The sequence below is a fragment of the Pithys albifrons genome, chromosome 22 (genome assembly GCF_047495875.1).
Source record: "Pithys albifrons albifrons isolate INPA30051 chromosome 22, PitAlb_v1, whole genome shotgun sequence".
In the NCBI taxonomy this organism is placed as follows: domain Eukaryota; kingdom Metazoa; phylum Chordata; class Aves; order Passeriformes; family Thamnophilidae; genus Pithys; species Pithys albifrons.
The window spans coordinates 4,649,748-4,674,254 of NC_092479.1; the positions used below are offsets into that span (position 1 = coordinate 4,649,748).

Consider the following 24,507-nt stretch of genomic DNA (forward strand, 5'->3'; position numbering starts at 1 on the left):
GCAGAGCACCTTCCACATCAAGCATTTCTTTTAGGCCTGTTCCCATCTGCAGATGAGGGGATTCAAGAGCAAGAGAAGCCTTTGGAGAAAATGGAGTTGAGCAGCAGCCCAGGGAAGGGGGAGGACAGAGAAGTCAAACGAGGTGAGGTGTGAGGAGGCTTTGGAGTGAGAAGAGTAGGAAGAGTCCCTGGAGTGCGGCCAGTGCCTGGCACAGCGAAGGAGCGTGCCTGTGGGGTGATGGCAAGAGTGCTGGTGCTCAGGAGCCACGAGTGGGAGCAAGACCAACTAGGGTGGGCACTACCTGTGCTAAAAATGGAACCTGCCAGGAGGGCCAAAGTCAGCTGCTGCTGTGAGGCAGAGAGGGGCTGGAGGCTTTTCCAGCAGTGACTGTAGCAGGGAGTTCCTCTGGCAGCTGATGGGGCAGGGGTGGCACCACAGGATCTGGTAGACAGGCCAGTTCTTTATGTTTGCCGAGCAGACAGCAAGGAGGAGGACAAAGAACAAAGTGAAGCCCAGCAAAACGGTGACAAAGAGGAAGAGGAGGATGGGAAGAAGGATGACAGAAACATGAATTTCCGATTCATGTTCAACATTGCTGATGGTGGCTTCACAGGTAAGAGCAAGTGATGAGGCCTTGGCCTCTCCTGCAGAACTGTTGCAGAAGCTCTGAACCTGTGCAAGAAGTGTGACCCCTGTCCACGGGCTGTGGACAGGCCAGTGCTTTGCTGGCAGCAGCAGACCTGGATCTGTGCTGTGCCTGTGGCCCCGGAATGTTCCACTGCTCGCTTGCCCACGCGCTGTGCACTGACCCACAGCCCAGCTGCCTGACTGGGCTGTTTCCCTTCTGCTTCTGCCTCCACAGAGCTGCACACACTGTGGCAGAATGAGGAGAGGGCTGCCATGTCCTCAGGCAAAATCTACGACATCTGGCACCGCCGACACGACTACTGGCTGTTGGCAGGAATTGTCACGTACCCTTTGACTCGGCAGGAGCGGGAGGCAGCAAGGCGAGAGAGGCCTCTGCGGGGTCTGGGAGCTGGGCTGGTGGTGACAAACAGGGAGCAGGTTTGGGGCCACTGTGGGGGGGATGGGAATGCTCTTGGCTGGCTCGTTCTGCCCTTGACATCTCACCTGCACCAGTCATGGCTATGCCCGCTGGCAGGACATCCAGAATGACCCACGCTATGTGATCCTGAATGAGCCCTTCAAGTCAGAGGTACACAAGGGGAACTACTTAGAGATGAAGAACAAGTTCCTTGCCCGGCGGTTCAAGGCAAGTGCCAGGTCCAGGGTTGGTGAGTAGGAGGACCACAGCAGTGTCCTAAAGCCAGGGGAGTCTGCCAGAGCCTTCTGGGAGCAAAGCGGAGAGTGGGCTTTGTGAGAGGCACAGTGGTTTACTGGTTTACACTGGAGTAGGGTCTAGTCATTAATCCTTTCCCTCCTCCTCCCAGTTGCTGGAGCAGGCCCTGGTGATCGAGGAGCAGCTGCGGAGGGCAGCATATCTCAACATGACACAAGACCCCAGTCACCCAGCCATGGCACTGAACGCGCGGCTGGCAGAAGTGGAGTGCCTTGCCGAGAGCCACCAGCACCTCTCCAAAGAGTCCCTGGCTGGGAACAAACCTGCCAACGCCGTCCTGCACAAGGGTGCGTGCCTGCAAGGTTGAGGGAGCCTGATCCGGGGCCAGGAAGTGTTCCCCACCCTGACTGTGGGGAAGACAGTCAGGAGGTTGTCCCCATGTTGCATTCCCTTGGCCTGGAGCTGCCTGCTCCTCCCAGCTGAGTCTGGTGGGCGTCACCTCCCTGAGCACCACCCACTCTGCTCACAGTGCTGAACCAGCTCGAGGAGCTGCTGAGTGACATGAAGGCTGATGTGACACGCCTGCCCTCTATGCTGTCCCGCATCCCGCCTGTGGCCGCCCGGCTGCAGATGTCGGAGCGGAGCATCCTCAGCCGCCTGGCCACCCGTGGAGGGGACCCAGCTGTCCAGGTCAGTGGGGACAGGCACAGAGACCCTCACTGTGGGGGTCATGGTAAGGCCAGGGCTGCAGGTCCATGTCTTTTCTCCCTTCTTGCCTCCCCAGGGCTCCTTTGGCTCCTCCCAGATGTACAACAACAACTTTGGGCCAAATTTCCGTGGTCCCGGGCCAGGTGGGATTGTCAACTACAGTCAGATGCCTCTAGGACCCTACGTGACTGGTAGGTCGGGGTTTTGCTTGTGGGCAGAGCAATTCAGTGAGTGGATTTGGGTGGTCCAGGAGCATTGCCAAAGGCCAGTGGTGAGCAAAGTGTTTCCTCTCTCACCACAGATATTTAGCCGTTCCCATGATTTTCCCCTGCAGCTCCCATTCTTAGCCGAGGTAAGGCTGCACTTGCTGCTCTCTGTGCTCCATTTGCTGGGGAACACAAGGGGGTGAGGGGGCTGTATGGGAGTTCCATTTTAGGCTGCCACACCAGTGCTGGTGTCTGGTTGAGCAGCTGCGGTGGAGGCAGGAGCAGATCCTTCCCGCAGCCCTTTGCCAGGTGCCTGAGCTTGGCACATGGGGAGGGTCTGGACCTGGCTGACAGGCAGCCCTCCCTTCTCCTTGCAGCAGCACCAGGGGACAGGCTGGCAAGGGAATCGTGCCAGCATTGCCCATGTGGAAGATGAGCTGCCACCGGTGCTGCCAGGCTGTCCTGCTCCAGCTTCAAGTGTGCTTTGCCTGCTGCAGCCCCTGCGGGAACAGCAGGGCCGGGGATTCGTGTCCGTGTACATTTTTTGCACTTTCTTATTGAAGACTTGAAAAGTTTGTCTGGGTGAGGTGGGCTGAGGGGAGGGAGGGATGGAGTGACGGTGTTTGTCTGGTTGTGTTGGCACATGCGGGATGAGGGGAGACTGGCGGTGCCCTGTGCCCCAGTGGGGTGTGCCAGGCTGCCCGAGTCGGCTTGCGCTTCCCAGCTTCCCTGCAAGGGCAATTTCTGCATCCTCACCGTGTTCAAGTGAGCCCACGCCTGCTGCTGCCCCAGTGGGAGCCCTGGCACTGCTGTGGTGTGGCCAGGGGTCTGTGTGTGCCGGGCACAGGGCAGGGGGACAGAGGAGACATGGGTGGGATGGAGGGGATGGCCAGAGCTGGGATGGGGACACCTCGAGCGTGGTGACACCGGCAGCTGTAAGCAATGGCCCCGCATCTGCTTTGTGCTCCGTGTCTCCTGGTTTCTGTTCTCTGTGTTTTAATAAATCCTTTGGGAAGGATGCAGTGGAGTCTGGCACGGGGGTGGTTGGGGCAGCCCCGGGGGTGGGGTGGGGGTTGGAGGGGGAGCCCTGTGTGGGGCCTGGCTGCAGTTGCAGTCTCTGTGTTGTCCTGCACACACATGTGTCCACACAACTGTGCATACACACACTAAACACACACATGTCCACGTTCCCCACATGTGTACACACACACATGTATACACACACACGTAAACACCCCCATGTGTACTCACACACACACATACACACACACATGTATACATGCATACATGTGTGCACACACAGCTAGAGGGGTCCCCTCCCCAGCCACAGCTCTCCCACACACCCCGTGCACACAGACACACATGGACACAGACTAACATACATGAGGATGTGTGTGTATCTGCAGATACTGTAATCTTTGTGCACATACACTTAATGTACATATGCCTGCATCCCCCACACATGTATGTACGTATCTCTTCATATATAGCATGTCTAGATATGTGTACACACATCTGTAGATATACACAGGACTGTAAGTTTTAGATACATGTGTGCATATATATCTTTATGTGAGCATACACAGATATAATGATTTATTTAGGTGCAGCTATATATGTATGTGGGTGTATATATATAATATACAAATGTATATATATAATATACATGTGTATTGTACATGTATAAATAATGCATTTGTAGTTTTAATGTGTTTATGTACATATACAAATATATGGTTGTGTGTAGGTATAGGCATAGCTATGGGAAGATAACAGATATACATAATAGGCATAGATCTGGACACAGGTGGGGATGTATAAGTCTGTGTTTCAGAGGTGTATATACACATACATGTATCTCTGTTTATGTAAGTATACACAGAAACATGTATTTGTAATTTATATATGTATATATATACACACATGCATATGTAGCTATATATCTACATATAGATATAGATCTATAGATATAGATCTACATATCTCTACCTCCATCTGTAGCTCTACATGGATATATGTGTATCAATCTGTGTGTATATATACACAGACACACACATGTATTTAATTTTTCTATATTTATATGCAGGCGTAGATGTAGATACAGCTAAGGGTGTATACATGTACTAGACCCAGATAGTGTATACACAGATACCTTTGTATTTGTGATTTCATACATATATATGAATGTGTATGCTTGTTTGCACACAAACATTGATGCAGTCCTGTAGACAGATGTGTATCTATAGATAAAGGTGTGCAGGTACAGCTGCAGGTAAATCCATGTACCTGAAGGTGTGGGGGTGTGTATGGGGCAGGGTGTGCATACAGACCCCAACCACACACAGAGGGAGAGCTCTGATGTCACACATGGATCAGGAGAGATGCCCAGTGTTTGCATTCACACATTTATGGCGAGGCTGTAGGTGCAGCCAAGGCTACACAGGGAGTGGAGAAACACACACTGCGCAAGGAGCTCAGGGCTTGCACATAGATTTAGTTTGTATATTTATGGGTGCACAGATAAAGGCGTCTTTGTGTTTATATATGTATGTGACTATAGATATATGGGTATTGGCAAAAATGTTTGTTCTGCAGAGTACACAGAGAGCCATAAGGAGATAGATATATGTAGCTATACCTGTATCTCTAGGTAGCTATATATCATATCTGTGTGATATATATGGATCTATATATATAGCTCTCTGTAGAGAGATTTAGATATATAGATTTAGATTTAGATATATATATATCTAAATCACAAATACCTCTGTATCCATGTGTTTATATGGCATATGTTTGTAGATAGAGATGGGTATATAGAGATGGATATCTACACATGTATCTGCATATACACACATGTATGTAGATATCTGTTATTTTCAAATGTGTGCATATATCCACACAAACGTGGCTGCTGCAGCAGCAGCAATATATTTACATGGATATGTACACATCTATATATTACATATATGATCTAGACATCAAGCTCTGTATGTCTGTATATACATGAGTCCACATGTGTCTAGATGTGTGTTTGTATACACTATATATGTAATTTTCAGAGATATGTGCACATATCTATATACATATATATATACACATACATGCGTGTGTGCGCACACACACCTGTAATGAGTGGATGTGGGTGTGTGTGAAGGCCCCTGTATTTCAATAGCTTTTGTGCAGGTACTGCTGGAGGTGCCTGTGGGCCATGTTCACCTCCACTGCTGCTGTCTGCAAACATACATGTGTCTGTATGTCCCTGCGTGTCTCCACGTGTGTCTGTGCACACACATGCTCACACACTTGACCACACGCACTCCCCCAGCCCAGCCCAGCCCCTCCCCACAGCAAAGCCCAGCCCTGCGCTCAGCTGGGGCACCACAGGGAGCCCCTTCCCTGTCACGGTCGCATCCTGCCCCCCATCCCACAGTGCCACGGTGCCAGTGCTGGGCTGGTGGTGCCGGCGGCGCAGGGCAGAGGCGAGGGCTGGGGCGCAGGCTGGGGAACAGCTTCGTGTTGTCGGCCTCGTGGGCGTACAGCACCCGCGTGCACCCCACGCCCACCACCTCTGGCAACGCAGGGGCGGGAGCCACGCATGCAACGGGTCCCGCGGCGGCTCCGGCTGCGGGCAGGGCGGCTGGGGCTCTTCTCCCGCACGCCCTGCCGGCCGTCCCTGTGCCCTAGAGCCAGGCCAAGCGGCCGCGGTGCCATGTCCAGGGCAGCACGGGCAGGAGCGCTGGCTCTCGGCGCTCGTGGTGCAAACCACACTCTCCACTTTGCTCCAACAAAGCGTAAGCAAGCGAACGGGCGGCGAGGGCTGCGCGGTGGGTGGCACGCTCAGGCGCGCTTAGGATCTGTAGTCCTTCTTGCTGTAAGGTTTGTTGCCCAGGATGCTATCGATCTCGTGGACGATGGAAGACGACAGCTTTGGAAGGACCTGCCGGGGATGGGGGCAATGCTGGGGGTTGGGATCATGACTGTGGTATGTGCAGGAGGATGCAGCCGGCGGTGGGATGCAGCCGTGCCGCACTCACCGCCTCCACCCCACCATGGTCGCACCACAAGCCCTAGCTTGCCAGATGGGTGACCCAGTTAGGGAGAGCCTGGGTTGGGCCCAACCCTGCCCCCTCAGTCCAGCAAAGCCTCATCTCTGCTGCTTGCCTTCATGACAAGTAAAACCTGTCATGGTGCTGGGTTCACAACCTTCTTTCCCTGCACAGTGTGGTGCAGCAGTGAGTGCTCAGGGACACGTTACACCCGCTGGGAGCACTGACCTGTATTGCTCCAATATTCTCCATCAGCTGGTCAGCATTGGAGGCCCCCAGTAAGACGGAGCTGACACCCTCATTTCGCAGGCACCAGGCTGGAGAGGAGGGAGAGCAGAGCCTGAAGATGGGCCGGTTGTCCCAGTGTCACCCCCAGCAACCCTCTGTTCCCTCGTCCCCTTACCAATGGCAAGCTGGGGCAGAGTGCAGCCCAGGCGCTCGGCAATGGCCTGCAGCTCCTTCAGCTTTGCTTGCTGCCGCCGGCCCTCCTCACTCAAGATCTTGTCCTTCAGCCACTGGTATCCCTGGGGAGGTAGGAAGGAGTGTTGGGGGGATTGAGTGTACTGGCACCTTGTGAAGGCAGGGCATCCCCAGACAACCTGGGTCATGGATCCTGGAGCTTCTGCTCCCACAGGGACTTTGAGAGGCCCCTGGCCCTGCTCCCCCAGCTCTGTCTATCCCAGTGTGCCCCCTGGCCCCAGTGCAGCTCACCTTCAGCGAGGCACGGGAGTAGGGGGGGATCCCCCCATCGTACTTCCCCGAGACAATGCCACAGGCCAGTGGGGACCAGGTCATGGCTCCGACACCTGCGGACAGAGCAGAACAGGGGGTGATGCTGATGCCCCCAGCTCCCCTAGGGAACATGGCAGCTGAGCTCAGCAGTGCTGGGCATGAGGAGCACTGTGCTTTGGGGGCTGGGGAGAGACCTCTGCCACCATACCTATCTTGTGGAAGAGCTCAGGCAGCTGCACCTCCACCTTTTCCCTCTGGAACATGTGGTACTCGGCCTGCTCACAGATTGGTGGGATCAGGTTGAACTGCCGGGCCACTGAGTATGCCTCCTGCAGAAGAGTGGGCACCCTCAGTGTCCTGCCACTCCCTGTGCTGAGCCCCCAGCTGAGCCTAGCAATGATTAAGGCTCAAGCACATCTGCACACACTTGGCTCCTGACAGCTGCTGTCTAATTAAATCAGCGTCAGCAGTGTCACTGGGACTGCTCCACTACTGCTGCCCCAGTCCCCTGGGCCCCTACCATGATTTCCATGGAGCTCCAGCGTGAGGTCCCCCAGTACATGGCCATTCCCTGGTTGATGACGTGGGTCATGGCTCGCACCGTCTCTGCCAGGAGGGAAGGAGAGAGCGGCAGGCAGGGGTTAGCAGGGGCTGCACCAGCAGAAGGGAGTTCACACCACACTGACGGCTGGTGGGCATCCCGCTCCCCAACATTGTGGCGAGAGCTGGGCTGTGTCCAGGGGATGCTTTCAGAGGAGCAGGATGGGAACAGGGGGAGCAGCCACTCAGGATGTGCCGGGGACCACAGCATGACATGCTGCTGGCGGTGCCGGGGCTCTCTTGACATTGAGAGCAGTCCGAGGCTCCTGGCAGTGGCCCCACACACTGTGAGGTTTCGAGCACCGGCACCGCTGCAAGGGGAGGGTCTGATGCATCGCCCATGCACGGAGACCCAGGGAGAGAAGCCTGGACCCCGTGCAAGGGGCTTGGGAGTTTTGGGGAGAGCCATCCCTGAGCCATGCGGGCTGGGACCAAGCCAAGACGCGCTCCTTCAGCCAAAGGTGAGCAGTGGGGAGAGCAAGGGGTGCGAGGCTTGCCCGGCTGGCACCGGGATGCACACCCCAGCATGCTCACAGCCGCAGACCCCAGCATGGGCCAAGGGCGTCCCACAGCAGGACCCTGGAGGGGCAGGAGCCTCTCTGCTTTTTTCCTTTTAACTGCAGTACAGTCTGAAGGGCCAGGGGGTTATTTGTGTTCTGCTGCCACTGCCTCTGCATCTCATGGCGGGGTTTGCTCAAGGAGGGGGATCAGGGACAGGGGTCACAGAGGAGTGGGGGCTCTGCCCCAGGAAATGCCGCTGGGACGGGCAGCGGCTGGCGGGCAGAGTGCGGGCAGGGAGTACCTTCTACGATGAAAGTCCTGGACTTGGAGGAACTAAATGGGTCCCCTGGTGATAAAAGAGAGATTTAGAGAGAGTGGAGTCACTGCTGCTGGGATGGGGGCAACGACCTGCCACCGTGCCACCAACCCGCCCCATCATGGCCAAGAGGCTCCTGGTGCCGGGCGGGGGGTGGCAGAGGCATGACCATGGCACGGACTGACCGTGGTGGCGGAGGAGCGGAGTCTGCTCAGGAGGGAAAACGCCCTTGAAACACAAGCCTGGTGCAAACCAACCGCGACAGTGACGAAAGGCAGTGGGGAGGAGTGTGGCACCGTGGCGCACACCCACCTTCCATTGGCGTGTTGGGGTCGGGACGGTTGGCAAACACCACATCCACGTACTCCAGTTGCAGTCGCTCCAGCGAAGCCTTCAGACCTGCCATGTGGACAGGGCTGTCAGGTGTGCTGGTCCCCATGCTGCCAGCAGTGAGGCAGCTGCTGAGGCACAGCCTGGCACCACAGCCAGCAGCACCCAGCAAGCACCCCCACCCCTACCCCTACCTTCTATGATGTGTTTTCGGGATAGGCCCCTCTCCGTCTCGGCCCTGGAAAAGGAAAGGCGAGTGAGAGCCTGGCCCGTGCTGGCTGCTCTGCCGCAGGGTGGGCGTTACCTACTTTCCTCCCCAGAAGATTTTGGTGGTTATGACCAGGCTGGACCGTCTGCAGGGAGAGAGAGAGAGTCACCGGTGGTGGTACCTGCAAAGCCCCATGCACCCTGGCCACTCCCTGCCCACACACGTTCCTGCCCAGGGCTGCTCTGCCAGGTTTCCCCAGCCCACTGGGGCTGTAGCAATGGCTTTCCGAAACAGCTTACCTCCACCCTTTTTTCTTGATGATGTTCCCCAGCACCACCTCGGCCCTACAAGGAAAGGGGACATCAGCCACCAGTGCCTTGGCTGCTGTGGTGGAGGGGACTGGGGACAGCTGACAGGGATGGCTCCAGTCCCTGGCAGACTAAGAGGCAAACATGGCAGCCATGGGGACACCATTTGCCCTTTGGCTGCAGCGCTCAGAGCAGAATGCATGAGCTCTCTAATTTTATGTGGGTGCATGGACACACAGTGATGCTCCAGGCCAGCGTGCCCTGGGCTCAGCCACTGCTCATCATGATGTGAGGGTGCATGGATGTGTCTGCATGGCACAGACCACCACAGGACTGCCAGAACCATGACCCTCTGAGAGCAAGCACTCGCAGCCCCATCCTGGAAGCCACTTTGCAGCTGGCAAACCCAGGAGATTCCCAATGTTGCCATAGTTTGAAGGTGCCAGGGCCCAGGGTGCAGAATGAGGCCCCTGTGATGCTGCCAAAGCAGGGTACCTACTTGCCAGCAGCGTAGACTTCTGCTGTGTCAAAGAGATTAATGCCGTTGTCATAAGCTAAAGTCATCAGCTGCTCCGCCATCTGTGAGGAGAGAGTGGGGTCGGCGAAGGGGGTGGCCCAGAGCCGATGCACAGGCGCATGCACAGAGCACTGGTGAGCTCTGGCATGCCATGTGCACCCAGATCACAGCCGCAGCTGTGCCAGCCCCATCCCTTCCCTGCTCACCAGGGAAAGGCTGGGGAGGGATAGGATGACAGGGTGCAGTCTTACCTCATCTGTGATCTGCCCTCCAAAAGTCACCCATGTCCCTGCAGGGGAGAGAGGGTGTGTGAACGGTGAATATGGTGAGCATGGTGAGCAACGAGTGCCACCGCCTTGAGCCCCTGGCCACCCACCCTGGCTCCCTCAGCACAGCCCCGGCACGTGGTGGCCACAGCTGGCCGGGCCGCGTGCAGCACGGCGCTCCCAGCATGGCCCAGTCGCTTCCTATCGCATCAGAAAAAGAGAAAATAATTTGACAATTTCTGGGCTGTGACTCAAAACAGCCGCAGGGCCGAGGGAAACCCTTTCCTTTCCTGCGCAAACATCAACAGGGCAGGCAAGCGCCATCCTCGCTGGGGAGCACTGGGAGCCACTGTGGGACTGAAGGGATGCCGAAGGGCTGTGGCAAACCCTGGCACTTACCCAGGCCTAGGCAGGACACACGCAGCCCAGACTTCCCAAGGTTCCTGGAAGACAGAAAGCATCAGGAAAGGTGCCAGAAATCCCCAAAACTCCATTTTAGGCATCCCATGTGCCACTGAATGCACCAGGCAGGGGCAGTGGTGGTCCTTGGTCTCCATCCCCATCCCCACCTGGGACAGTCTCACAATGAGAGTCCCCCTGCAACCAATTTAAGAGCCATCCCAGGCCAGGCATCCTGTGGCTCACTCGTGGCACTGCCAGCACTGGTGCAGTGATGCTGTGCCTGGAAGGGTTATCTTGGGGACAGTGGAGAGTGACCTCGTTAAAGCAGTTCCCTGTGACAAGGCCAGGATGTCTGGCTGCCCTGAGAGTGCTGCTGGCACAAGGGGGTGAGATGAGAGCGGGGGGAGCTGGCATGCTCGTGATCAGAACTGAAGCATCCCACACATGGTATGAGTTGTGCCTGTTCTCTACATCATGGCACAGGGAAGCACACAACTTGTACAGAGCAAGGGTGCTCATGAGTAGAGCAGCATCCTGGAGAAATGGAGCACCCCAGAAAATTTGACCAGCATAAGGAACTGGAGAACAGCTTTCAGAAAGGGGGCCGGGCTGGCAGACGCCTTCACCACAGTGATGGAGAGCCACTTCCTTGTTAAATATGACAAAGGCTTGAGAAATGAGCGTTAAAATAAATAAAGTGTAGGTGAGCCGCGGCAGCTCGCCCGCGCGGGTGTCGCATAGCAACCGGAGGCACCGCCACCGCCGGCACCACCGACACGGGCACCAGGAGCTGGGCAGGGAGCAGCCGTGGCCTTAGTATGGTGGCAGGGAATTGCTGCCTGTGCTGAGTCGGCGCATTGTCCTTCCATGCTGCCATCTGATTACCCAGTATCTGGAAGTGTGGGTGCTCCCCTGGCCTTGTGGGGCTTTTAGAGCATTGCATGGCAGGGAGAGGCCATGGCCATGGGGCAGCAGTGGCTCAAACCCTCTTGATGGCGGTTGCCATGGGAGTGGACAGCATTGGACCTATCCTGGCTATTCCAGCGGCATCACCAGGATCCTCCTGGGCAAGTGGCCATCACTGCTCCCAATGTTCCAGCCCCAAAGTGTGTTGACTGGCTGCCCAAAGGAGATACTGGCAAAACTTCAGAAGGCCAAGCATCCCCTTGCACTGCACCACAGCTTTCCTACCCCATCCCTTCACTTGGAGCATCTCTCTGCATCACTGTCCCTTCAGCAGCCACCAGCAAGAACCCCCAAGCTGATCACCCACTGCCTGGGAGAAGGTGATCCCGGCATGCTCGTCCTCTGGAGGGGGATGTGACAGTGGAACAGGAGCACCAAGCTCTGAGGATGCCACCGCACACGGCCCCAGAACTGCTGCCAGCCATGCAAAGGTTTGATGTTTGAGAACTGGATGGAGCCACCCCAGCCCTCCAGCCAGTGCCCAGGTGAGGGGACTCTCACCTGATCTGGATGATGCTGGTGGGTGACAGTCGGGCTCACCCCAGCACTCTGACGTGCTTTGTGCCTAATGCCGGCACATCTGGGCTGCAGCGGGGGCACGTGGCTGCTTGCAGCTGGACTGTAGCGTGCAGGCTCATCTGGGGGGGGCATGCCCTGGGGTGCGTGCTCAGGTAGGGGGAGTCCTAGCCCCACTGGGGTGCACATTCAGACTCATTAGGGGAAGCCTCCAGCGCTCTAACCCAGAGCCAGGGATGTGCAGTGCATGAGCCCCGTGGATGCTGATCAAGGGGGCCACATGTGCACATGCCACTCTCCAATTCCAGACCCACCGTGGGCAGCCAGACCCGAATCCCAGTTTACGGTTCCGCGGTCACTTCGCAGGGTAATGAGTCTCTGGCAGCAACCATAAGGATGCTGTGGCAGCCCGGATTAACGCTGCCGTGACTCCCCAGACCCACCCGGCTCCGCAGCCAGCCCGGCTTGACAGGCGCTGGGGATGCTGCTGATACTACTCTGAATTTTAGGGTCCCTTCTGCCCCCATTCTGAAGGTTTTACGCGCCGCCGGACTAAAGCTGTCCCGAGGGGACGGGAGCAAACAGCGAGGAAGCACACGGAGGCGCCCGGTCAGCACTTTTAGTGCCGAGAAACGACAGAGCTGGTCGCTAGCCGGGAATCAGGGGAGTGCGGCCCCACGCCGACCCCCAGACGCGCAGGACGCCCCAATCCCGGTGAGAAACAGGGAAAGCCCCAGCTGTGCCCGTTTCCTACCGGTATTTCATCCCCGGCTGCTTGACGCTGGAGTCGCTGGAGGAGGGGGCGTTCTGCACAGAGAGCTGCCCCAGGCTGCGGGCCACCATGGCCACGGCGCGGAACTTGCCGCGGGTGCCGAGGCTGGGGCTGCCGGCATTCTGTCGGTTCAGCCGGTCCTCCGCGCTCCGGCTCTTGATGCTGTGCTCGGAGCACACAAAGGAGACCTGCATGCTGCTCCGCCGGGCAGCAGCGCCAGCTGCCTAAATTTAGCCGGCGCCCCGGGCGAGGCGGGAGCTCCTCCCGCGCGCCGCCAACGTGACGGCGGGGGGCTGCGGGGCGGCGGGCGCGGAGCTCCCGTCAGCCCTCCTGCCCTCAATATTTGATGAGCTCAGGAAACGAGCGAGCGACGCGCGGGCAGGTGGGGGCAGGAAGGGTAGCACCCTTGCCGGGACCCCCGAGGGGCCGCGGCGGGGCAGGACCCCACTGTACCCTGCTGGGCATACCCCGCGGGCTCGGCTGCTGGCTCAGCCCCGTTTTGGGCTGAGGCAACGGAGTGAAGAGGTCCTTCCTTGCCTCCCTCTGGCCACGCACCGAAGCACAGCATCCCTTTGCACAGGTCATAAACCAAACTCTCTGGCAGCAGTGCGTGTACACTGCCAACCCCACGGCTGGGAGAGGGCACAGGCGGTGGCGATGCTGGCGGCTCTCCCGCAGCAGAGCTAGACTGTTTGCCGAAGTCGGACCAGTTGCCCCCTTGGGGCTATGGCCCCAGCAGCACATCCCTCAGATTTTGCCCAGTGCAAGCAAAGTGGAGCAAGGCGAACACCAGCCCAGCACCTTCTGCCAAAGCAGGGACACAAGTAACCGTGCTACAGCACTGTCCTGCAGCCGGGGCCACGTGCCGGCTGCCGGCACCCGCCGCGCCTCTCAGGACAGAGCAAAATGTGGGAACGGGGCTTGCGGGAAATTACGCACATTCGCTCCCAAACTAGTGAGAAATCTTGTAATCTCCTCCGCTTCCCTCTGCCGTAAAGCTCCTTAGCTGGTAATCCTGCCAGTGCCGGCTCCAGCACAGGGGGGAGACCCGACAGCAGTCAGCAGCCCCCGGAGGAGGAGAAACCCCACAGATTTTTGAGGGCAGTGGTGACATAGGCAAAGGAGGAGCACCTTTGGGGGTGCCTGTGCCAGCAGCTTCCATCAATAAATAATGTCACCATGAATATTTGATAGCCTCTTGCCATTGTGTAAATGTTACCGCGGTCATTGTGAGCAGAGGGGAACCTGACCCGAGGCGCAGCACGGCATGGCACAGTGCGGCATGACAGGAGCTGGAAGAGCTGCCAGTTCCTGGGGGCTTTGCTACAGTGGGGGGCAAAGGGCTTTGCCGTGCTGTCACAGGGGGAACAGCTGTTGTCCCCAGGCCTGGTGCCCCTGGCCAACCCTGAACTGGGTGACTGGGGGTGCTGGGCCCTGCATTCCATCACCCCAGTTGTGATACAAGGGGAGAGCAGGGAGGGGTGCACTGGACAGAGCAGCCTCATCACTCCACAGGGCCACGGCCGCCTCAGCGGCTGCCCAGAAAAGGGCAAATAAGGACAAATTCCTGAAGAAGGACAAATACTGGCTGAAAATCTGATACACCTTGCACTGGGACACACATTCAAAATTAATGGCGCACCCGCCTCGTGACACACAGCTGTCAGTCAGGAGACGCACACCCGGCCGGCAGAGACACACACCCGTCAGATGAAGAGGTACACCCCTCAGATGGAGATATACACCCCTCAGATGGAGATGCACACCCCTCAGATGGAGATGTACACCCTTCAGATGGAGATGTACACCTGTAAGGCAGAGACAGCCCTTAGGTGGCTGTTTGCTCCAGCTGCCTTGTCTGTAAAGTGCAGAGGGTGTTTGCATCTGCAAATACCTGAACAGCAAATGGGAATGTCAGCTCAAAGATCACCAAGCAGGTGAGTGCTAACAGCACTGACTGGCTGCCACCTCTCCAGCACACACAGCACCAGATCACCCAAAGTGCCAAAGGCATCAGCTCCTCCCAGCCTTGGTGAGGCACAGGGAAGCCGAGGTGAGCACAGGTGAGAGCCATTCTCCCAATGAGGTGTCAAACCAGCACCACACAGCATCCCCTGCGCTGTCTCTGCACCCTGGCCCAAGCTGCCCTCACGGCGCTGCCTTACCTGTACTTCATGCCAGTGGCGTGGGCAGTGCTGTCAGCCAGGGAGAGCCCATGCATCCGCAGGAACTCCTCCAGTGTCTTCGCCCGTGCTGCGGCCCGTACGTCCCGCAGCCGCCGCAGCTCGAGCCCATCGGCCACCCGGGGAGCTGGGGGCAGCCCCCACTCGGGAGTGGGCCGACTGGCCACGCTGCGCAGGCTCTCACTGTAGGTCATGGAGAGCATCCTGCCACCCAAGCACGGGCTCTGCTGGCTGGCCACACCACCAACCACTACGTGGTGCTACGGAGAGAGCTGGGAAAGCACGACATGGGCTCCATTGCCACTCAGAGCAGACTCCTGCCCATGCTGTCATGCTGGAGTGGTGGCACCTGCCCTTGCCAGGACATGCAGCACAGGCAGGGGGCAGTGGGGACCTCAGCAGAGCCAGTCTCCTCAGCAGAACAAAGCACTGACATGGGAACTGAAGCACAATGGGAGAAAGAACAGGACAGGGATGTGGCACAGCCCATGGCTGAGGCTGCAGGAGTGCCTACCACAGCTGCCCCAAGCCATGTTGCAGCAGTGTGGCCCATGCCCTGCCTGCACTGGCCCCGGCTCACACCAGCTGGGCTACATTGCCCCGGTGAGGGATGTGGTGGGCCCAGGGAGCTGGCTGAGCTGTGGGAAGTGGTGGCACAAGTGCTGCTGGTGAGAATCTGGCAGCCAGTGGGCAGAAGTAAGGATAGGAAAGTCTCTGTGGGGCTCCCCAGGAAGAGTGGGCATCCGCAGAGGAATTGTGGGCACCAGGCACTCGCTGTGCCTGCATTACACTGTCGCAATGTGCACTGCCAGCCAACACCTTCCTCACCACCACGGCAGTGACCTCCCAGCTGGTGCAACTGCTGAAAATAGGCTGCTGCAGGGTGGGCTTCTCAACCACCAAAGTCCTTGCTGCCTCTACGACTGGGACCTCACTGGCACCAGCATCGATTTCTGTGCCGCTCTCCAGTGTCTCTTGTTCTCAGTGTCTGAAAGGAGTGAGGACTGGGGCCAAAATCATGGTGCTGGTACCAGAGCAGCCACTGGGAATGCACTGTGCCGGATCTGCACTGGCATCAGGTTCCAGCCAGGCTCCCACTGGTGGTTTTTTCTTTCCCTGTGAAGCTCACATTGATGGCAGCAGGAGCCAAAGATGAAGTGCTCTCTGCTGCTGTCAACTCCAAAGACTCCAGACACAGAGGATATGGAGCAACAGCTGGCCAGGAATGACCAAAACCCTGGCGGGGCTCCTGTGACACCCAGTGCTGCCAGAGACCACTCTGTGCTTCTCCTGCTCTGTAGCAATGCCTTGGGAACACAGGGAGACATGGAAAAGGGATATTTGCTTCAGATGTGGCAAAGCTGAACCATGGTTACCAGCCTCTTCCTGCCACACTTCAAATTTGGAGACAAGCTGGCACCACCAGCACCAGTTCTTCTCTATGGCTAGTAGTTTTAATTAGGGCAGCATCAGTGGCTCCTGCTTAGGTGCAAGCACCTGTTGAGATCTCCTTGATCCCAGTGGGATCCCCTTGGTGTAGTGGGATCCCCTTGCCTGACAGCGTCAAGGAGAAGCATTAGCTTACTGCACCACTGCTCCACAGCAGCAAAATGGGGTTTGGTCTGGGCTGCACTGAGGAACAGAGCGGGAACCCACTGGCTCACCCATCTCGACACCTCCCTGATTTTCAGCAGAGCAACGGTACAGGATGGCAGAGAGAGCACGGAGGTGGTGGTGCATTCACAGCCGATCATTAGCAGAAATCCCGGTGCTCCCGGGCTGAGAAGCCGAGGGGCAGCAGGACCTGCCCAGGACAAGCCACGCCCTGCCCAAGCGGGAAAGGCTGTTTCGGGGGGAAGGAGCAAGAATGGGGACAAGGGCACGGGTTCTGCAGGATACCAGCACCGTTAGCAGCATCGGGGTCACAACAAGTGAGTGATGGGCAGGGCACCTGCCCGGAGAGGCGTCTGGCCAGCCTGGCTTGACAAGCTGGGAACTTGCTGGCAGCCACTAGCCCACATAAAGCCAGAAAGACCCCAAATCCCAAAAGAAAACCACGCAAAGCCACCAAATCCCACGTCGCCGTGCACGGAAAATCTTCCCCGCTGCCTGCAGCGGCTGCCCCATGACAGTGCCCATTCCCGCTTGCTGCCCGCTATGCCCATCCCCACTCACTGCCCGCGCCACCGGCCCCGACTCACCGCGCCAGGGAAGCTGCTCAGCAGCAGCGCAGCTCTGGGCGGCCAGGCTGCCCCGGGGCAGATATAAGAGCCGCGGCCGCCGCGTTGTTTTGCATTTAGGGGAGTGTCGACGCTTGGCGTCCAAAGCACTTGGCGGCCACGCCGGGCCCCCAGCGCCCGACTTCTCACCGCGCTCCATTAGCCCTATTAGGGGATTTTCTTCCTTGCGAAAGGGAGCTAAATTATTCATGGCGCCTCGCTAAAAGCCTGGAGATGTGCTGCTGCAACGCTGGAACGGCCGCCCCTGATAGCAGCCGCCCCTCACCCTGCGGTGACAGGCCCCGCACCACCGGCACACAGGACGGTGAGGACAGCTCGACACTGGGGCCATCGGGGAGTGGAGACGGTCCCCTGCGGCAGACACAGCCCTCCTGTGGTCCCCGCGGCAGCAGGGTCGGAGCTGGGCTGTGGCAGGAATCAAAGGCAGCCTCCTCTGGGCTGGAGCCCTGACATGGAACTGGGTGGTGGACACTGGCAGTGCATCCCTGAAGGCAGCCCCTATGCACAAGCTGGGTTCTGCCTGTCAGTGAGCCTTTTGCACCAGATGTGTCCAGTGGTTCAGGCCAGTTTGTCAAACAAAATCTGCCTGTGCCTGCGGCTTGGCAGTGCTGGTGATGGTGCTGGGCCAGGCTCTCCACTCACAGTGCCACTCAGCCATTCCAGTGCCAGCCAGGCTCACCTCCTCCTGCTACTTGTGGGATGGAGTGAGGGGGGCCATGGCTCTCTCCAGGGGCAGCTCCCTGCCCCAGGGTGACCAGGCTGGACCCAGTCCCACACCACCAGGGCTGCTGTGGCCCCAGAAATACCAGAGTGCCTGCTGGCACTGGAACAGTGCATGGGCAAAAAGCTGCCCTCACTTCAGATGGTAGAAGAGTGGAGGGGGCGAGTGTTGCCTCCTGTACCACTTAATGATGCTGCTCCTAATAGCAGGAGCAGCAGAGCAGCTGGCTGGGTTCCTGGAGCTGCCCCTGGGAAAAAGACAGTGAGTTCCTCCAGGCACAACATTGGCGCAGGATGCCCCACACAGCCCTCCTGCCACACTCAAGCCACACTTTGTTGCTTGGGCAGCCCAGGGGGATGGTCCCCTCCACCCAGGTGCACCGCAGGGTCCCCACGCTGCGCTCCCAAACCCACGAGCAGGTGACAAGGTGATGCCACACCACTGATGCCCATCCCACATGGAGGGACTCTGGCCTGGTGGGCAGGGCAGCGTTGTGCCAGCAGCACCCAGTCAGGGGCCGTGGCCACTTGCTGGGGGGATTTTGGGGAGGGAGAAGGGCTGGGTTACCTGTAGAACTGGAGCTGGCGCTTGGGGCTCCCGTACCTCGCGCTTCCGACAGCAAAGGGGAGAGAGAAGAAAGATGCCACAAACCCCATTAGAAAGAAGGAGCGAGACCAAGCAGCAGAGCCAGTGGCCACGGGAAGGGTCAGTGGCACCCACCCATGCCACATCACAGTGAGCACAGTGCACTGGGCATTGCGTGACCCCAGAAATACCCACTATGCCTATAAAGGCACCAGCACCCCAAAATGCTACTGCTACTGTGTGAGGTTTTTGTCCTGGCAGTTTTTGCACAAAGTATGCTGGGGCGGTTTCGGAGTGTCAGAGCAGTTTCAGAGAGTGTGGTGGTTCTGGGGTGCCATGGGCCCAGGTTTGAAGCCCCACAGAGCCCCACCACCACCATCCTGCACCCTTACCTGTAAATCATCCCTGGGGAGCCCGTCTGCCGCAGCGAGAGTCGCGCTGGGGAGTCAGTGGTGGATTCGGGATACATGGAGCCACCCTGGGCTCCCCGGAGCCACTCGCTGCCTCACCCCCTGCCAGAGGGGAAGAGAAAAAAAGGAAGAAATGAGGGCTTTTTGGGCACGCGCATGACGGTGCTTCCTGTTGCAGAAGCTTGTGAGCCGGATGGGCATGTGGCATGGGCAGCAGTGTGGGCACAGCAGCCCCGCCAGCCCCACACCCCGGGGCTTACACCCTGACCTGCTGCTGATCCAAAAATCATCTCACCTCAACCCCGTGCCCCTGATTTGTCAGCTTGGCTGCTTTCCCCAAACTTCTGGGGAGAGCACTCAGGAAATGGTAGGGAAATGCGACCCTGAAAAATGAAACATTCTGAAAATCGCGAAGCCACCCTGAGGGTCCTTCTGCAAGGGCCATGCCAGGATGAGGAAAACAGCCCAGCTCTTCCTGCAGCCCACAAGTGACTGTGTGCACAGGGATGCAGGAAGTGCAACAGAAAGGGGGCTCTCACCCCCAGGCAACCCCAATCCTTCCTATCCCTGTCCCCATGCCAGGGGCATGCAGCATGACTCCCTGGGAGCTGCGCTCCTGCTCCTGCAACACTGTCAGCAGTTTCCAGTATCACAGAAAATGATGACACTTCCTTACAGAATTGGGGCTAGGATTTAAATTTATCCCATCTTTCTTCAGGCTGGTGAGATGCCATCTTTACACTACAGGTCACCAGCTGCTCTTTCCCCCAGATGGGGACCGAGAGATCTCCAGGCTCCTTCCTGGCTGCCCTGACCTCAGCAGGAGCATGGCCTTACAGAGTGTGCTCACGTCCTGGCACACATCCCACCTGCATCCTGGCACAGCATGCCTGCATCCTGCATCCCTCCTGCATCCTGGCACAGCATGCCTGCACCCCGCACAGTGTGCTTGCATATCGCATCCTGCCTGCATCCCAGTAGGGAATGCCTACATCCTGCATCCATATCCTGTATCCCTCCTGCATCCCAGCATAGTGTGCCAGCATCCTGCATTCCTCCCGCAACCTGCATCCCTCCGGCATCCCGGCACGGCGTGCCTGCATCCCGGCGCAGCCCCTGCAGCCCACGCAGCCCAATGGCAGCGGCTGCGGCAGCCGAGCCCGTCCCCGTGGAGCCGCCCGCCCGCCCACCGCAGCTCCCGGCCCCGCTGAGCCCCGGCACAGATCCCCATCGCTCTTCTCCCGAGAGCCACAGGAGCGCATCACTCTTGGCCGCAGCCACGACGGAGCCAGAGCCCAGGCAAGCTCTCTAAAGCCGGGTTTATTTTTGAGAGGTCAGGAAGGAACCGCTCTCTCCTGGCCCCGCAGCACTGCCCTGTGCCCGAAGCAGAACCCTTCCAGGCCCCCTAATCAGGACCCTGCTAAGCCCCCTGAGCCCTTGTGAATCCCCAGCTTCTCCCGGGGCTGCTTGTGTTGGCTCTGCAGCTCCCGGAGCCTCGCCTGGCAGTGGACAGTTGCCTGCAGTACCTCTGGCTCTGTGGCAGCCACTGGCTGGGCACTGTCCTGCCCACTTATGGCTGCTCAGTGTCACTTCTTTAGTGGGGGCATACAGCAGCTGAGGGGAGCTGGGGAATGCCTGCAGAGGGTCCGACTGGACCCCCATGCCCCAGCACAGCTGTGCAGCTTCTTGCTTGCAATGCCACAATCATGGACTCCTGAGTGGCTCAGGGCGGGCTGCTTCTGTATCCCGGAGGGCTGTGGTGCCAGGATCTCGTCTCTCTGCAATTTTCAGTAGGACCTGATGCCCCTTCCCCGTTGCCTCCCAGCAATACTGCAGGGACTGAGTGCAGTGGCTGGAAAGTCTCTGGTGGTGCTGGAGGGACTTTGCTGGGAAGTGTGGCTGGACCACAGGCACACAGTTCAAGGCTCTGCACCCTGAGGAGCCAGAGCATTCTAGCCTCTGCGGCCAAATCATCCCTCTGAGCTCCCTGAGCCAAAGGTACTGCCAAGGGCCAGTCCTTTCCATGCTGGCAAGTTGGTGCTTCCCTGAGACTGCTCCTGCACCTCCCGTTTCCTCACATCACAACTGGGATGCGAGTCCGCAACTGCGGTATTTTCAGTGGGGCAAACAGCCCGAAAAGGAAGAAAAGTGTTTTCTTCTGCAGGATGCACCCAGGAGCCATGTGAAGGGTGCAGGGGGCCCTAACAGTTTGTGCTCCCACTGGGCTCCATCCCTGTCCCTGGCAGCACAATGGGGCAAAACAGTGTGGGCACTGCGACACAGACAGTTTATGCCCAGGAAGCACCCAGGGCTGGGTCAGCCTGGGAAGGATTATGGACTGCACCCTCCCAAACACAGCACTATCAGAGCAGGACAGGGTGAAACTGCACATGGAATTGATGGGAATGTATGGAGGAGACCACTGCTTCTGATGAGCCTGAACCCCCAAGGACGAGGCCCTGGGAGACCCCTGCCCTGGGCACCCCAGCATTCTGCCCAGCTGCTAAGGTGAGGGATGCAGGGAATGAGAGATGGAGCATGTCACCACGCCAGGTGCCCATCCCTGTATTTCTCCCCATTTTTAACCGTGTTTGCAGCAAATGCCCCCCCTCTCAGACGTCACGGGGAAGGTGACTTTAGCTCAATGACTCACGCTGCCCTGCTCTGTCGCCTCGGCACCTCCTGCCGTCACCTCTGCGCTCATGCCCCGTGCTGGTCCCGTGCCCCCCCGGCTGCACGGGCGCCGCAGGGATCCGCAGAGCAGCAGCCCTGCCCTTTCCCTCGGCCCGGGAGCCTCTGCTGCGCCGCAGCGTCCCCCAGCCCGCCGGGCCCCTCCGACCGCGCTGGTGGGCTCCGGCACCTTCAGCAGCCCATCATCGCGACAACGCAGCAGGCGCGTGCTGGGGATTCAGTTGCGACACGTGAGGTCGCCCGTGATCGCCGAAGCGCCGGCACTGCTCGGCTGCCGAGTCAATGACACAGCCCAAAAGCACATGCGGCGCGTCAGCCGGGGTTATTCCGGCTCTGCCGTCACGTACACAAGTGCCAAAGTGCGTGGGTCCATCAGGATACCGAGCCCCCGTGCCTGGTGTGTGACCCTGCCAGTTCCCCGCTGTGCCGTGGCTGCCGGCCAGGCACGGCCGAGTCACCGCCGCGGCCCCGCTGGCACCCAGCACCGCACCTACCTGGCTCCGGTGCTCGGAGGGAGGGAGACGCGAGGTCAGGAGGCACAAAGAAATGAGTCAAAGCCCGGCGAGCTGCAGGCTCCGCTGCTCCCGGGAAGCGATGCCGGTGCCGGCGCAAAGCAGCTGCTACAGCCGGCGGCAAACGCAGCGGATGACGGTTCCTACCCCATTCCCGCTCCGTCCCCGGGAAAAGGCGTCTGGCGGAGGGGGAAGCCGAGCCCTTCGCGCCTCAGGATGCGGCAGCACCTAGGGATGCTGCAGAGCCGTCCCTGCCGCTCTCACATCCTGACTCGGCAAGTTTGCCTCCGCCGGTGGCTGCAGCCGGCTCCCGATCCCGCCGGTGCCTTAACCGTGTCGGCGCCGCAGCCCGGCACCGGCAGCGCGTGGGCGAGCGAGCGGCTGCCACCGACCGCCCCTGCGCAGCTCAGGCGGGGGGAGGCTCGTCCGGGGCCGCAGGGAGCCTGGGCAGGAGCTGCATCATCGCTGCCTTAAATCACGCCGGGTGTTTTTCTTAAAAAATCAAATGCAGCATCGGCAGTGATGCTGCGGGGCTGCCTCCAGCACCGGGTCAGTCCCGCTGCTGGCCAGCCGTCCTTTTCAGCTCGTGCCTATCATGCCTTTTCAGCGCCTTTGGATTTTTGGTCACCTCGGGCAAACCCTCCACTCCCCACTCCCAGAGAGTACGGCTCAGAGACACCCCAGTAACTGGAGCAGGCTGGTCCCCACGGTGATCCCGCAGGAATAACAACACTGATGCGGCTGGATCTAACAGGAAAACTAGAGGCCAAGCCTGCAAAAAGGGGTCAGGGTTCTGGACACACTGCTCATGCAGTGGTGCTCTGGCAGTTATAAATTAGGAAAACCCAGTTCCTCTCCCTCAGCCAAGTTATCCTCAGCTTCATGGCAGCATCTTGGCACTTTTTCTGCCCTTCCAGCACCATCCTGGCAGTGATGGGGCCAAGCACACTGCCTGCTCCAAACCAAGCCTACACCCACAGTGACCACTTGGCACTGCTGGGGTGGGTGAACTTGACAGGCTGCCCGCTTTCAATGCCACACCAGCTCCAGGAACAGCCAGTGACAGATGGGAAAGGCCATAAACTGCGTCCCGTACAGGGATGCTCCCAGCACCAGCCCATCAGTGGTTTTGCTCCCCCAGCAGACGGTGGGAGCCTTGTGCCAAATTGTTCTCCTCCTGCTCGGTGATGCATCTGACCCGCAGACCTGCACACAAAGAGCAGGTGATGGCTGGCCCTCCCGCCCTCCTCATCAAAACAATAACTAATAAAACCAGCAGCCCTCCTGAACCTTCTGTTGGAAAATGCGTGCAGAGGCTTTTTCCTGCTTACCAGCCAGAAAATCACTGCATATATGCAACAGGCCTGTATAGGGATTTGATACAGACTGGATACATCTCACCCAGCCTGCTCTGGCACTCACCCACTGCGCTGCACCGCAGCTCCCAGCCACGCTTTGGGAGGAAAGCTGTGGTTTTGGGAAGCAGGCTGGGTGTCCTGCCCGCGCCTGCCAGCGGCATGGACCACGTCTGACCTGGATGAGATCCCGTGGCATCCGTGTGAATGGTCCCAGGACGCCGGCATGAACCACAACAGCTTCACGTGCCAGCCACCGGCTGAGCAGGCGGGGGCCAACGAGGGTCCCCATCATGAGGAAAACAGCCTCAAAAATTGGAGGGTGGAGAGGATCTGATGAGTCAGAGGCCCGAGAGCTTTGCGCCTGGCAGAAGAAAAGCTGAAGGAGCAGAGTGGCTGCAGACGGGCTGCAAAGCGACCCGGGACCCTCCACAGGGCTCGGGGCTCCTTCCACCCGTAGAGCCCGGTCACTGTGGCCAACGGAGACAAGGAACGAACCGAGAAATTGAAGGAAACTGAAGGAACCCTGACGTTTGACCCGCTGTGCACAAAGTAGCTCTGACGAGGAAACCGGATGGTGTTTGGGGAAAATCCATCATTCCCACTTCCATGTCACCAGGGCTGCAGCCCTGCCGCTCCCGGAGCATGGCGACAGGCCGCAGGCTACCGGAGCATCACGCACAGGGTCACCTCGCCTTGCTGGAGGAACGAACCAACGCTGGACGGCGACCAACCACCCCCGTCCCCACACAGCCCAGGGTCCCACTGGGCCGAGAGCCGGCGGCGCGGTGAGGGCCCCGCTTCCCGCACCGCGGGAGGAGCGTGCGACAGAGTGGTCTCAGCTGATCCCGTGGCCATATCCGGTCCCATCGCCCCCACCATCGCCCTGTCCCGGCCCCGCTCCCAGTCCCGCTCCCGGCCCCGCTTCCCCCGCGGCCCCGCACCTGCCCCGCGTCCGCCGCTCCCGCCGCTCCGCCGCGCGCCCTCGTGGGGGGCGGCCCCGCCCCGCCCCGCCCCGCCCGCCGCCCATTGGCCGCGCCGCCCGCCTCTCGCGCCGCATGCAAATCACGAGGGCGCTGCGGCCTTCCCATTGGCTGCGATGCCGACCGGGCC

At 58.9% G+C, this 24,507-nt stretch overlaps 2 protein-coding genes across 9 annotated transcripts in view; one reads left to right on the forward strand and one right to left on the reverse strand.

Moving 5' to 3' along the window:
• The window catches only part of CHD5 (chromodomain helicase DNA binding protein 5), a 23,078-nt gene extending 19,846 nt beyond the window's left edge, over positions 1–3,232 (forward strand). For 4 of the 5 annotated variants that reach the window (XM_071575854.1, XM_071575856.1, XM_071575855.1 and 1 more), the window contains 9 exons: positions 35–142; positions 479–613; positions 863–971; positions 1,141–1,273; positions 1,452–1,647; positions 1,830–1,990; positions 2,085–2,199; positions 2,310–2,360; positions 2,592–3,232. In XM_071575854.1, the coding sequence (XP_071431955.1) occupies positions 35–142; positions 479–613; positions 863–971; positions 1,141–1,273; positions 1,452–1,647; positions 1,830–1,990; positions 2,085–2,199; positions 2,310–2,317 (965 nt within the window). In that variant the 3' untranslated portion in view covers positions 2,318–2,360; positions 2,592–3,232. The remainder of the gene's footprint in view (positions 1–34; positions 143–478; positions 614–862; positions 972–1,140; positions 1,274–1,451; positions 1,648–1,829; positions 1,991–2,084; positions 2,200–2,309; positions 2,361–2,591) is intronic. The other variant, XM_071575857.1, reaches the window with a different exon arrangement.
• Positions 3,100–24,399, reverse strand: KCNAB2 (potassium voltage-gated channel subfamily A regulatory beta subunit 2). Of its 4 annotated transcripts, none has more exons than XM_071575868.1 (16): positions 24,339–24,399; positions 18,819–18,938; positions 18,409–18,450; positions 10,441–10,484; positions 10,027–10,064; positions 9,758–9,837; positions 9,250–9,294; positions 9,051–9,095; positions 8,937–8,980; positions 8,725–8,811; positions 7,516–7,601; positions 7,204–7,324; positions 6,975–7,069; positions 6,667–6,787; positions 6,492–6,580; positions 4,180–6,154 (listed from the first exon to the last, which is right to left on the reverse strand). In XM_071575868.1, exons 2-16 carry the CDS (start codon positions 18,893–18,895, stop codon positions 6,065–6,067), a joined length of 1,104 nt encoding a protein of 367 aa, XP_071431969.1. In that variant the 5' UTR covers positions 18,896–18,938; positions 24,339–24,399; the 3' UTR covers positions 4,180–6,064. The 4 variants fall into 4 exon arrangements, with proteins under 4 accessions (XP_071431967.1, XP_071431970.1, XP_071431969.1 ...); XM_071575867.1 differs by lacking the exon at positions 24,339–24,399 and adding an exon at positions 22,022–22,411; XM_071575869.1 differs by lacking the exons at positions 18,409–18,450; positions 24,339–24,399 and adding an exon at positions 22,022–22,411 and having other exon boundaries at positions 4,179–6,154.
• Between the last annotated feature and the right edge of the window lie 108 nt (positions 24,400–24,507).